Raw genomic sequence first — 12,500 nt, 5'->3', positions numbered from 1 at the left:
GCCAGATGGCTCCTAGCTTATATATTTGAGTTTCTAACACCACTCCGATCACTGCAGATGGTGACAGCAGCCACGAAATTAAAAGACGCCTGCTCCTTGGGAGAAAGGCGATGGCAAACCTAGACAGCATCTTAAAAAACAGAGACATCACCTTGCCAACAAAGGTCCGTATAGTTAAAGCCATGGTTTTCCCAGTAGTGATGTATGGAAGTGAGAGCTGGACCATAAAGAAGGCTGATCGCCGAAGAATTGACGCTTTTGAATTATGGTGCTGGAGGAGACTCTTGAGAGTCCCATGGACTGCAAGAAGATCCAACCTCTCCATTCTGAAGGAAATCAGCCCTGAGTACTCACTGGAAGGACAGATCCTGAAGCTGAGGCTCCAAGACTTTGGCCACCTCATGAGAAGAGAAGACTCCCTGGAAAAGATCCTGATGCTGGGAAAGATGGAGGGCACAAGGAGAAGGGGACGACAGAGGACGAGATGGTGGGACAGTGTTCTTGAAGCTACCAGCATGAGTTTGGCCAAACTGCGGGAGGCAGTGGGAGACAGGAGTGCCTGGCGTGATCTGGTCCAGTGGGTCACAAAGAGTCGGACACGACTCAACGACTAAACAAAAACAACAACACCGCTCCACTGCCATGGTTGCTTGCTGAGTTTTTAAACCCACCCCAAACTCAATAACCAGGTTGGGACTGGAGAACGAAGCAGAGATTAGGCCAAGCACATTCAGCGTTCATCGAGCACTCCACAACATTCAACATACTTCACAAAAACCACCACGGTCTCCGTAGAGCCCTGCAGGGTAGTCCAGGAGCCTTGCCAACATTGCAGATCGAGGTTCAAGAGGCAGCAAGATACTCAAAGGTCACCTAGCAAATCCCAAGACTTGGATGAGACATTCCGGCCGACGCTCAAAGTTTGAAAAGCTCCTGGCTTTTTCGGAGACGCAAAGACAAGGCTGAAATTATATATATTTGTATAGCTTTGGAGATATAAACATTGGCATCCTTCCCAAGGAAAACACAACTCAAGGGCTGAGATGTTCTCACGCCAATCTAAGCTGTCCCAGTAAAAAGGTACCTACCCTGGGCTTTCCTTGGGGATCAAAACGGCCCCCACTTTTGAGACACCTTTAAAAAAATAAATAAACTAAAAGTACAGGTTTGCTTTCCTTACGAAGCTGTCGCAGTTATTAAAAGGGGAAACCCTGGAGCAAACAAACAGGCCCCATTAAGTTCCCTTGACTCACGCGATTTCTGCTGAGTGCAGGATTCCAGTCTCCTTGGGGCAGGATCCGGCTTTCTCCCGCCCAGACAGCCACGGATGTTTCCGTGCAGAGGGAGCCCTCAAGCCGGAACAGGAGCCCGGTGGATTTGGGGGGTAGTCGGCCAAAGCGTCTGGCCAAGGTTGCGGGAGAAGAGCTGTGCTTTCCGCCAAACTGATGAAATGCTATCGGCTTCTTCATTCAGGAAGATCAACAGAGCAGGGAGGCTGGCCAGGAAGCTGGGCCCTGCCCTGACACCTCACCCCGAAAGACAACTGCGCGCAGAGGCCGCAAAACCAGCTGCAATTTCAAGAGAAACCGGTATGGCACTCGGGTCACCTCACGCTGCGGGGAGGTTGCCGACACTCAGCGCAACACAGCGACCGCCTCGTTGGAGAAGAAGCCAATTTCAACACAAAGCGACATATAAATGCACCACCAAGGGAACAAGGCTAAGGACCCAGCGCACAGGCAGGCAGCAGCTCTGAGCAGCTGTGGGTTAGCCTCAGTCTATGGCCACATTCACACCATGCCTTTAAAGCACCACAACACCACTTCAAAACAGTCACGGCTCGCTTCCCCCCTAAGGATCGTGGGAAGTGCAGTTTTGTTGAGGGTGCTGAGAGACATTAAAGGTAAAGGACCCCTGACAGTTAAGTCCAGTCGCAAACAACTCTGGGGTTGTGGCGCTCATCTCACTTTACTGGCCGAGGCAGCCGGCGTTTGTCCGCAGTTTTTCCGGGTCATGTGGCCAGCATGACAAAGCCGCTTCTGGCGAACCAGAGCAGCGCACGGAAACGCCGTTTACCTTCCCGCCGGAGTGGTACCTATTTATCTACTTGCACTTTGACGTGCTTTCGAACTGCTAGGTTCGCAGGAGCAGGGACCGAGCAACGGGAGCTCACCCCGTTGCAGGGATTCGAACCGCCCACCTTCCGATCGGCAAGCCCTAGGCTCAGTGGTTTACACCACAGCGCTACCCGCTGAGAGACATTGGGAGACCCCGGCTCACACACACTCCAGAGCTAGTGTTAGGAGCTCAGTTATATAAGCTAGGTGGCAAATAGTGCTTTAAACCTAGGTTGCTGTCACTGGTGGGGTTGAACTAAATGGATCTCAGTGCCCCTTCCAATCCTACAATTCTGTGATCTCAAGTACACAGCTTGCTCTTACAACAATTCACTTGTCCCAGTGTTCACGAAAGAGAAAACCACAGTGGAAACGGAAATGGTATTACCTATTGACTAAGGCAGAGGTTTTTTAAACTGTGGTAACCAAACTTGGAAGGGATGCGGGTGGCGCTGTGGGTTAAACCACAGAGCCTAGGACTTGCCGATCAGAAGGTCGGCGGTTCGAATGCCCGCGATGGGGTGAGCTCCCGTTGCTCAGTCCCTGCTCCTGCCAACCTAGCATTTCGAAAGCACGTCAAAGTGCAAGTAGATAAATAGGTACCACTCTGGCGGGAAGGTAAACGGCGTTTCCGTGCGCTGCTCTGGTTCGCCAGAAGTGGCTTAGTCTTGCTGGCCACATGACCCAGAAGCTGTACGCCCGCTCCCTCGGCCAGTAAAGCGAGATGAGCGCCGCAACCCCAGAGTCGGCCACGACTGGACTTAATGGTCAGGGGTCCTTTTACCTTTAACCAAACCTGGTATCAAGAAATCTCGTACTTGCAACTGGACCCGTGGCAGTAGCAACACACACCTGGCGCCTGGGGAATTTCAAACACTTCCCCAAGCTACAATTCTCAGAGAGGTTTAACCCTCAAATCCTCTTCCCAATGAGATCCAGTGTGGTGTGGTGGTTAGTGTGCCGGACTAGGACCTGGGAGACTAGGGTTCAAATCTCCACTCAGCCATGAAGCTCACTGGGTGACCTTGAGCCAGTCACCGCCTCTCTCAGCCTAACCTACCTCACAGGGTTGTTGCGGGGATTAAACAAAGAGGAAGAGAAACACATAAGTCACCTGAGAAGAAGGTGGTTTATCAGTGCAATAAACAAACAAGCTTTGGGCCTGGTGGCTCTAGGAGGGGAATGGGGGGGGTGCCTCCTAACAACTCTCAGCATCCTTAAACTACAGTTCCCAGAATTCTTTTTTTTGGGGGGGGGAGAAGCCATGACTCTTTGAAGTGGAATCGAAGAAGTTAAGAAGTACAGTGGTACCTCGGGTTAAGTGCTTACTTCATTCCCGAGGTCCGTTCTTAACCTGAAACTGTTCTTAACCTGAAGCACCACTTTAGCTAATGGGGCCTCCAATTGCTGCCGGAGCACGATTTCTGTTCTCATCCTGAAGCAAAGTTCTTAACCCGAGGTAATATTTCTGGGTTAGCGGAGTCTGTAACCTGAAGCGTATGTAACCTGAAGCGTCTGTAACCCGAGGTACCACTGCATAGTGTGATGTGGCTTGACATCAGATTTCCCCAACCCTGCACCCTCTAGATGTGCTACAACTCCTGGTTGGCTGGGAGGTCAAATAAATTCTGGGGAGGCCCTTACACCTGCCCCCTGCACTGATCCATCGTCATAATCTTCTTCATGCTTAGTTTCTGAGCGTGTAAAAGACTTCACATAACCACCTCCCGAATGCTTACAACAACCACACGAAGTAGGCCAGGAGGATAAACCAAATGTGTCAGAAGCAGGTCAGCGCTAGGAGTCTAGGGGTCAGCGGGGAGAGAAATATTCTCTGGCTGAGGGCCCTTGAGGTCAATGGCTGCATCTCAGGGTTTGAGCCTCAGAGCTGTTGAAACGGAGGAGAAAGTTCCCACTCCCTTGATTCCGGCAGAGGAGAAGGCCTCATCCTGGCTTCGCAATACCTGCCAACCGCAAGACCCAGGACTGCATCTTCTCTACAGCGCCACCCCAAAACCTGAGAAAACCATAGCCCTGTCCTCCGTTAACTTGCCCAATCCGCTTTCAAAGACATCCGCGTCGGTGGCCAGCGCTGTCCCTTGACCCGCAGGGACTGTTTTTGCAGAGACTGCTCACGGGGTCCCCGAGCCCCTACTCAGGCGGGCAGAGACAAGCTGGGCACTGAGGGCTTGGCGCATGCTCAGAGGCACCCTTCTCCTAGCCACCGCCCTGCGAGTCTGAGCGTGGCTGCCACCGAGGACAGGCTGTGGGGCGAGGCCCACGTGGCTGCCGTGGCAAGGATTTCGCTTCCATGGAAACACAGCAGTGGTGGTGGTTGCAACAGAGAAGAGCTCTTGTTGTTGGCGAGAACGGCTAACAGCAGCCGCAGCAGCAGCAGCAGAAGCACAGGGTGGGGCTGAGATCCTGAAATGCCTCCGATGACAACAGCAAAGGTGTGAACTAGCGTTGTTTGGGTTGGAAGCCGGTCTCACCTGTGCGTTCAAAACCACGTGGGCCATGACGGCTGAAGACCTGGATTTCACAATGAACTGTCTGGGGGAGAAGGAAAACAGGCCTTCCTCTCTCTCTCTCTCTCTCTCATGCATGCCAGATGCAACTGGAACCGCACGCCTATCAGACTGCATAACAGATTTCTTCTATTACTGCTATCTTCATTATCATCACCATGTACATTCGCGGCTTGCCCGGCCAATGACGCTTCCTTCTCGTCGCCTCACGCTGAATCGGACCACTGGCTCATCTCTGTCCCTCTTGATTGATTAGATGGGCTCTCCGGGGGTTTCAGACAAGGGCTCTCCCTCCCAGCCCCACCCAGAGATGCTGCCAGGGACCCTCTGAATGCCAAGCACTGAGCGACAGCCCTTCAGTCCCTTCCTGCCACAAGCCTGCGAGGTAGGCCGCTCTCGTTACGATTTTCGCACGCTGGGGAACAGAGGCTGAGAGAGACATGCCCAGGAAGCCCGTGGCTCACCTGAGATTTTTAAAGTCGAAAACCAGAACCTATTGTATACTTTTTTGGTCATTAGACCCAGTGGATTTACTTCTGGGTAAGAACAAAAGCGTATGTTTTAAGACGGGTTGTTGTATTAAAAGAACAGAAATTGTCGGGGGTTCCTTCTCTCATCCCTCTATCCGTGAGAACTGTTGTTAGGTCTGTGCCCCCCTCCCAGCCCCTAATCCCAAAGCAATTTATTCCAAGATCAGTGAAAGTTATGCCATGGAATCACAGAACTGTGGCACTGGAAGGGACGCCAGGGGTCATCTAGTCCAACCCCCTGAAATGCAGGGATCTCAGCTAGATCATACATGACAGGCGGCCATCTAAAGGTAAAGGGACCCCTGACCATTAGGTCCAGTCGTGGCCGACTCTGGGGTTGCGGCGCTCATCTTGCTTCATTGGCCGAGGAAGCTGGCGTACAGCTTCTGGGTCATGTGGCCAGCCGACTAAGCCGCTTCTGGTAAGCCAGAGCAGTGCACGGAAACGCCGTTTACCTTCCCGCTGGAGCGGTACCTATTTATCTACTTGCATTTTGATGTGCTTTCGAACTGCTAGGTTGGGAGGAGCAGGGACCGAGCAACGGGAGCTCACCCCGTCACGGGGATTCGAACTGCCGACCTTCTGATCGGGATGTCCTAGGCTCTGTGGTTTAACCCACACCCACAGCACCACCTGCGGCCATCTAACCTCTGCTTAAAAACACCTCCAAAGTTGTAGTTGTGCTCAAGAGTTTTCTAGGAGACACACCTGGGTGGCCACAATCAGAACAGTAAGCTGGACGGGGGTGAGTCACTGGCCTAATCCAGCACCTGGCTCTTCTTATGTTCTTACAACCTGGGGCGGTCCTCTCTCACCCCCTGCGCTAAAGGAAGATGCCTCTAGACCAGCAGTTCTCAACCTATGGATCCCCAGATGTTGGACTACAACTCCCATCATCCCTGAGCTCTGGCCTTGCAAGCTAGGGGTGATGGGAGTTGTAGTTCAACAACATCTGGGGACCCACAGCTTGAGAAAGGCCGCTCTGGACGCCTGTCCCAGGACCCTCTGGCTCCACATGGGTGGAGGAGAAGGAGAAACTCAGACCCCCTGAACTGCCGCCACCACTCTAAGCTTTCTCACCCAAACACACTGCAGCGCCCGAGATCTCAAGCTATGTATTCCGTTTCCTGGCTTATCTAAGCCATCATAAGGGCTAGGTACTTGTGTGTGCATGCGTGTGTTAAATTTCCGGAAGGCCAAATGCCTAATATTCAGAGTAAGATGTAGAGCTGGCCATGAAGGATTCTGGTAGTGCCACTGGGCATATTTTGGCAGAGGGAGGGACTACTGCCAGCTGCGTGCAGGAGGCGTGAGCCTTGTGGGTCACTATGTGACCATTCAGAGCTCCACACAATATCCACCATCCATCTTGCAGCCTTGAGGAATAATATTTTGGAACAGAGCGTTTCCCCCAGAGCAGAGAGACCAAGCACTCTGAACAAATTGGCTTGGAAAACGTTCCTCTTGTAACCTCCGGGGTGCCTTTGGTGTGCTGTTTTTGGGGGTTCACAACAGGTAGAGGAATGAAGGCTGAGAATCCCTTGACTTCACAGCTTGCTTCCTCTCTGTGCAGGCCTGCCACTGTGTAAGGGCCTTCTGGCATGGCACGGGGGGGGGGGGAACGGACCTGGATCCTGAACACAGGCCCCAGCCTGAGTGTTTGCACGTTGCCTCCAAAGCACCCACTTAAACCCTCCATGGGTGACAAAGGATTGCCCTCCGGGCCCCCACGGACAGCAGCCAAAGGCCCTTTGAATCACATCAAAATGAGCAGCCGCCGCATGGAGCTCTGCAGAGATTAGTGGCGCCCCCTTGCCTTCTCAGAGAGGACCCCCCCCCCCCTGCACACACAGGTGCATCTCTCTGGGGCTCTGCCAACCAGCAGCACGAATATCCCCTACTGACTGCCCACCTGGGGGGTGTGCACATGGGAGAAAGCCCACCCTGCCCGACTGACCGCAACCCAGAGCCGCCAAACCTCCTGGCTGCCAGACCCAAATGTTACCTAACAACAGCAGGCCAGAGGAAGCAAAACGGGCATTCAGGGCTGGGCACGATGCCCATCCCGATGGCATCAGGCCTTCCTCGCGGGCGGATCCTTTGCCAAATCGAGGGAGAATGTTAGGAGGGTGAGGTATCCCCCCCACTCCCTCCCCCTGCGGCTTATCCACCCGTGTTTCCAGGCCGCATCAGAAGAGGGTGAAGGAGGTCTCGGGGTCGCGCGCTCCATCCCCCGGAGAGAGAGAGATCCAAGAAGCCGGGCCCGGTGGGTCACCTCGAGAGCCGCCTCCGGAAAACAACGCCGGGCTTGGCTCAGCCGTCCCGGAACGGATCGATGGGAGAAAAAAAAGCCTGTGGTGATTTTTGCTGCCCGCCCTAGAGATTGGGGGATGGGGCAGTGGGGGTGGAGAGAAGGTTCCTGCCTTTGCCAGTCATTCCGCAGTGCCCAGCTCCGTGGCTGGGGGCGCAAAAGCGAGCCCCCCATCTGGCTAGCCGGCGGGCGCGCGCGCGCACCGGCCAAACGAGGGGCCACCGGCGCACCCCGACCCCACCCCGTCCACCCACCCACACATACACACCCCACCGGCTCTTGCACGCGCGCGCGCACACACACACTCACAGCGCCCGGTAAACAAACGGGACTCACCGTCTCGGCATTGCGCTCATTGCCCGTCGCCAGCGCGGTGCGCAAAGACATCGTCCTCCTCCTCTTCCTCCTCCCGGAGCCGGGCCGCCGCGGGGGCGAGGGGGGCTACTTTCCTGCTGGCCTCCCCCCAAGCGGACACTCATAGACGCCTCCAAACACCGGGCCGGCGGAGGGAGGGACGGACGGACGGAGGGCGCTGGAAAGGGAGATGCGATGGGTGGGGGAAGAGGGCGAAAGGCGCTCCGTGCGCCCCCGAGGAAAGGGGGCTTATTTCCCCGAGGGGGGGCTCATGTTTGGAGTGGGGTGGGGGGCAGGCTGCCGCCGCCGCCGCTGCTGCAAAGGCCACTGGTCAGTTGCTGGTGCCGGGGCTGCCTCTCAGAGCCTGCGCGCCCAGCCCGGCCGCCGCGTTCTCCCCGCAGGCAGGAAAGGGCAGAGGCGCTTCCTGCCACCCCCCATAAGGCTCCCGAGCGGGGAGGAGGGCTGCGGAGGGAGAGAGGTCCGCCCGGGATGCGGGCGTCCGAGGCGGGCGGGCGCAATCCGAGCCACCGGCAGGCCCCCTCCCGTCCTTGCCGTCGCCGCCGCCGCCAGCACAAAGCTCGGTGGCTCTGCTGCCGCCGCCGTCGCCGCCGCTGCTCCTGCTCCTGCGCCGGCCGAGGCGGGGTTCACCTAAGGCTGCCGGGGCTCCGGGCGGGCGGAGAGGGAGCCATCGGGGCTCCCCGCCATCGGCAGGCGGGCTGGAGGCGGTCGGGGCGGGGAGGGGGGCTTGGGGAGGAAGCCGAAAGAGAGCGCCCCCCGCAGGAGCCTGCCAACGCCGACGGGAGACCGCGAGGAGGGAGGAAGAGGAGGAGGAGGAGGAGGAGCAGAGGGGGAAAAGGGGAAGGAAAAAGGACGCCGAGGAGGAGGAGGAGGCTGGGCTGGGCCGGACGACTCACACACGCCAGGCGGAGGAAGCGGGCGCCGCTTAAAGGCGCCGTCGCCACCGCCGCCGCCTGCGTAAAAACGCACAAGGGGGCCAGGGCGCACGGAAAATTATGGGGATTATTGGAAAGGGACGCCGCCCTGGAGCGCCAGGAGAAGAAGGAGCTTTTTCTCCCCCCCCCCCCACACAGGCAATGGGGAGGGCGCGTGTTGGTAAGGAAGGGTGCCTCTGAGCATGGGCAGAGCGTCCCGCTTCATCCAAGACCGGGCTAAGAGGAAAACGGGAAGCAAACGCGCCAAGCAAAGGAGAGCGCAGGGAGATCGGGGCCAATTCTCTTGGGGCCCGCCATTTTCAAAGCCAGGATGTCGACCCGCGGGAAGGCGCAGTGGAGAGCGTGCTCCTGAGCATGTGCAGAGTGCTTTTCTTTGACTAGCTTTCACTCAGCTACTGGAATGAGGAAGGGAAGGAAGCTTCCCCGGGCCTTTTTTTTTTTTTTTAAACGTAATTAAAAGTGTGCGAGGTTCTGCCCGTCACCTGAGCTACTCAGCGCCAGGTAACAATCAGTTTCTTTGGCCTGCTTTGTTCAGCCTCTGCAGGCGAAGATTCTCAAAGGCAAAAAGGTTCATTTAGCATTTTCTTAAAGTGATCCTCTTAAAGGGGAGGCAGTGAGAGATTTTACTTTCTTGGGCTCCATGATCACTGCAGATGGTGACAGCAGCCACGAAATTAAAACACGCCTGCTTCTTGGGAGAAAAGCAATGACAAACCTAGACAAGATCTTAAAAAGCAGAGACATCACCTTGCCAACAAAGGTCCGTATAGTAAAAGCTCTGGTTTTCCCAGTAGTGATGTATGGAAGTGAGAGGTGGACCATAAAGAAAGCTGATCGCCAAAGAATGGATGCTTTTGAATTCTGGTGCTGGAGGAGACTCCTGAGAGTCCCATGGACTGCAAGAAGATCAAACCTCTCCATTCTGAAGGAAATCAGCCCTGAGTGCTCACTGGAAGGACAGATCCTGAAGCTGAGGCTCCAAGACTTTGGCCACCTCAGGAGAAGAGAAGACTCCCTGGAAAAGACCCTGATGTTGGGAAAGATGGAGGGCACAAGGAGAAGGGGACGACGGAGGACGAGATGGTGGGACAGTGTTCTCGAAGCTACGAGCATGAGTTTGACCAAACTGTGGGAGGCATCGGAAGACAGGAGTGCCTGGCATGCTCTGGTCCAGGGGGTCAAGAAGAGTCGGACACGACTAAACAACTAAACAACAACAACAACAAAGCGACCCGGCTGCAAACGGGACGCCTGTATCGGAACAGACCGAAAAAGCAAAGCGGGCTGGGATGTTTTTAGTTATTTTTTTCCTTGCCTTGGGAAAAACCTGTGGAACTCCCTGCCGGTGCGCCGCTGGGCTGCCAGAAAAGCATGACATCCGAGTCGCGGAAGAGCTCGCCAGCAGTTAGTCACTGGGATCCAGGCACCCTCTGATCATGTAGCCAAGGGGGGTGGGTGCCTCTTTTTTAACCCTCCAACGGCTAGAGGAGCGGGTGCTAATTGATCGTTAAGACGTGGGATCTTTTAAACACGACAACAATGTTTTTTAGGAGCGTTCATCCGGGTTATTTGGAGTCTGGTGGGGACGCGCTGCACCGAGACTCCGTCCCGAAGCTCTGGCCACCCACCTCTGGCTGCCTCTGAGCATCTGCAGAGTGCCTTGCCTTTGCACACTTCAGCAAGAAGCCCACCTCCTCCACCAGATATCTGAAATCTATGGGGAAGTCTTCTAAGCAGGCCTTCTCGGCCTCCCGAGCACCTCTCCTTTTGGAAATTAAAGCACTTTGTAATTAGAACTGGGAAAGCCGCTAGTCCTCAAGGTTTGCTGGTTTGCTTAAAGCAGGCTTCCTCAGCCTGGGGGCCCCAGGCGTTTGGGACTACAACTCCCATCAGCCCCACTCTGGGCGGGGGGCTTATGGGAGTTGTAGTTCAAAACGTCTGGCAGTATCCACGGTGGAGAAGGCTGCTCTGCTCTCCACCGCTTAAAAAACACTCCAGGAACAGCTTAGACAAAAAAAGATGAAACACAAGTTTAATACCAACTGCCCCTCAGTACTAAGTCAGGGAATTATTCTTATTACATCATTATTTCTATTGCTATTTAGACTATTGCCCACCCTTCACCATGGGGTTGCAGGACAGAACACAACATTTTAAATATACAGCAGGCATAGGCAAACTTCGGCCCTCCAGATGTTTGGGACTACAATCCCCATCATCCCTGACCACTGGTCCTATTAGCTAGGGATGATGGGAATTGTAGTCCTAAACATCTGGAGGGCTGGAGTTTGCCTATGCCTGATATACAGTACAGTAGGCATGTCCAACCGGTCCATTGTGATCTACCGGTCGGTCGCGGGGTGTCCCTGTCAGATCACGTGATCACTGCCGGGGGGGGGGGTTAGTGGGAGTAGATCGCAGTCTATTGTGAGTTGGACATGCCTGAATATAGTATTAAAATCCATTAAATCAAATTACAGTCCAGAAAATAGGGTGTACTCTAATATATATAAAGGTAAAGGGACCCCTGACCATTAGGTCCAGTCGTGACCAACTCTGGGGTTGTGGCGTTCATCTCACTTTATTGGCCGAGGGAGCCGGCATTCAGCTTCCGGGTCATGTGGCCAGCATGACTAAGTCGCTTCTGGCAAACCAGAGCAGCGCATGGAAACACCGTTTACCTTCCCGCCGGAGCGGTACCTATTTATCTACTTGTACTTTGATGGGCTTTCAAACTGCTAGTTTGGCAGGAGCAGAGACCGAGCAACGGGAGCTCACCCCATCGTGGGGATTCGAACCGCCAACCTTCTGATCGGCAAGTCCTAGGCTCTGTGGTTTAACCCACAGTGCCACCTGCGTCCCTCTAATATATATAGAGAGAGTTTAATTATTGAAAGCCACCCAGAGTGGATGGGGGGCATATAAATAAAAATATATTATGATCATCTGTATTTTGGAGGGTCAAAGCTTTAGTCCTCCAGGGCAGACATTCCTGGCTAGGGTTTCTCTTCTCACTGCCTCTGCAGCAGCAATGAACAGGAAGACACACATCTGGTTCCTGGCGGAACAGGCTGCTCAGTTCAGTGGGAAGCATGCAGAACTCTGCAGCCTAGCTGCCTGGTTTCGGAAAGGGGTGGCGTAGCAGGCAAACCTCCCAGGAAGGAACTTGTTAGCGCAGGAATATTTGGTTCAGCACTTGAAGAAGTGTGTACAAAGGTGGTTCTGTGGAGTCGTGTGCCGGCTTGCTCGCCTCAATTCCTGCAGAAGCCCCACAGAAATTAAATCTCCCTTGCAACACATGAGCTGAAAATTTCACCCCTTGAACCCGGATTCCTGAGGTAGTGGGCTGGGGTTGCTCAGTCAGTAGCGCTCTGCACGTGCTCAGGAGCCGTGCCTTTTGTTCTGCGACATGCCATAGCCGAATCCTAAAAATGAACATGCCTCTGAAAGCTGGGAATCGCAAGTGCTTAGTGTGCTGTTGGGCTCAAGTCTTTTTGCAGTCTTCCCAGAGACGTCTGGTTGTTCCATTGAGAGAAGAGTATTCTGGGCTAGATGAGCCTTTGGGCCTGATCCAGCCTCAGGCTATTCTTAACGCTCTTAAAATAGATTCCCATAATAAGATGGGCTTTCCCCCATCGTCCCTGCATGTGGGAAGCCGACCAGAGACTGGTGGACCTGAAATTCTGAGACCTAACTTGTTCTACATG

The 12,500-nt window shown here is 54.6% G+C and overlaps 1 protein-coding gene across 6 annotated transcripts in view; it reads right to left on the bottom strand.

Annotated features, from left to right (window-relative positions):
* Positions 1-8,694, bottom strand: part of MARK4 (microtubule affinity regulating kinase 4) — an 80,205-nt gene extending 71,511 nt beyond the window's left edge. For 2 of the 6 annotated variants that reach the window (XM_083455085.1, XM_083455087.1), the window contains exon 1: positions 7,823-8,694. In XM_083455085.1, the coding sequence (XP_083311211.1) occupies positions 7,823-7,873 (51 nt within the window). In that variant the 5' untranslated portion in view covers positions 7,874-8,694. The remainder of the gene's footprint in view (positions 1-7,822) is intronic. The other 4 variants (XM_083455086.1, XM_083455089.1, XM_083455088.1 and 1 more) reach the window with 4 other exon arrangements.
* Positions 8,695-12,500: the final 3,806 nt, after the last annotated feature.

This window comes from Podarcis tiliguerta (assembly GCF_965153285.1).
Source record: "Podarcis tiliguerta genome assembly, chromosome: 8".
In the NCBI taxonomy this organism is placed as follows: domain Eukaryota; kingdom Metazoa; phylum Chordata; class Lepidosauria; order Squamata; family Lacertidae; genus Podarcis; species Podarcis tiliguerta.
This window is presented reverse-complemented; position numbering and strand designations above follow the sequence as displayed.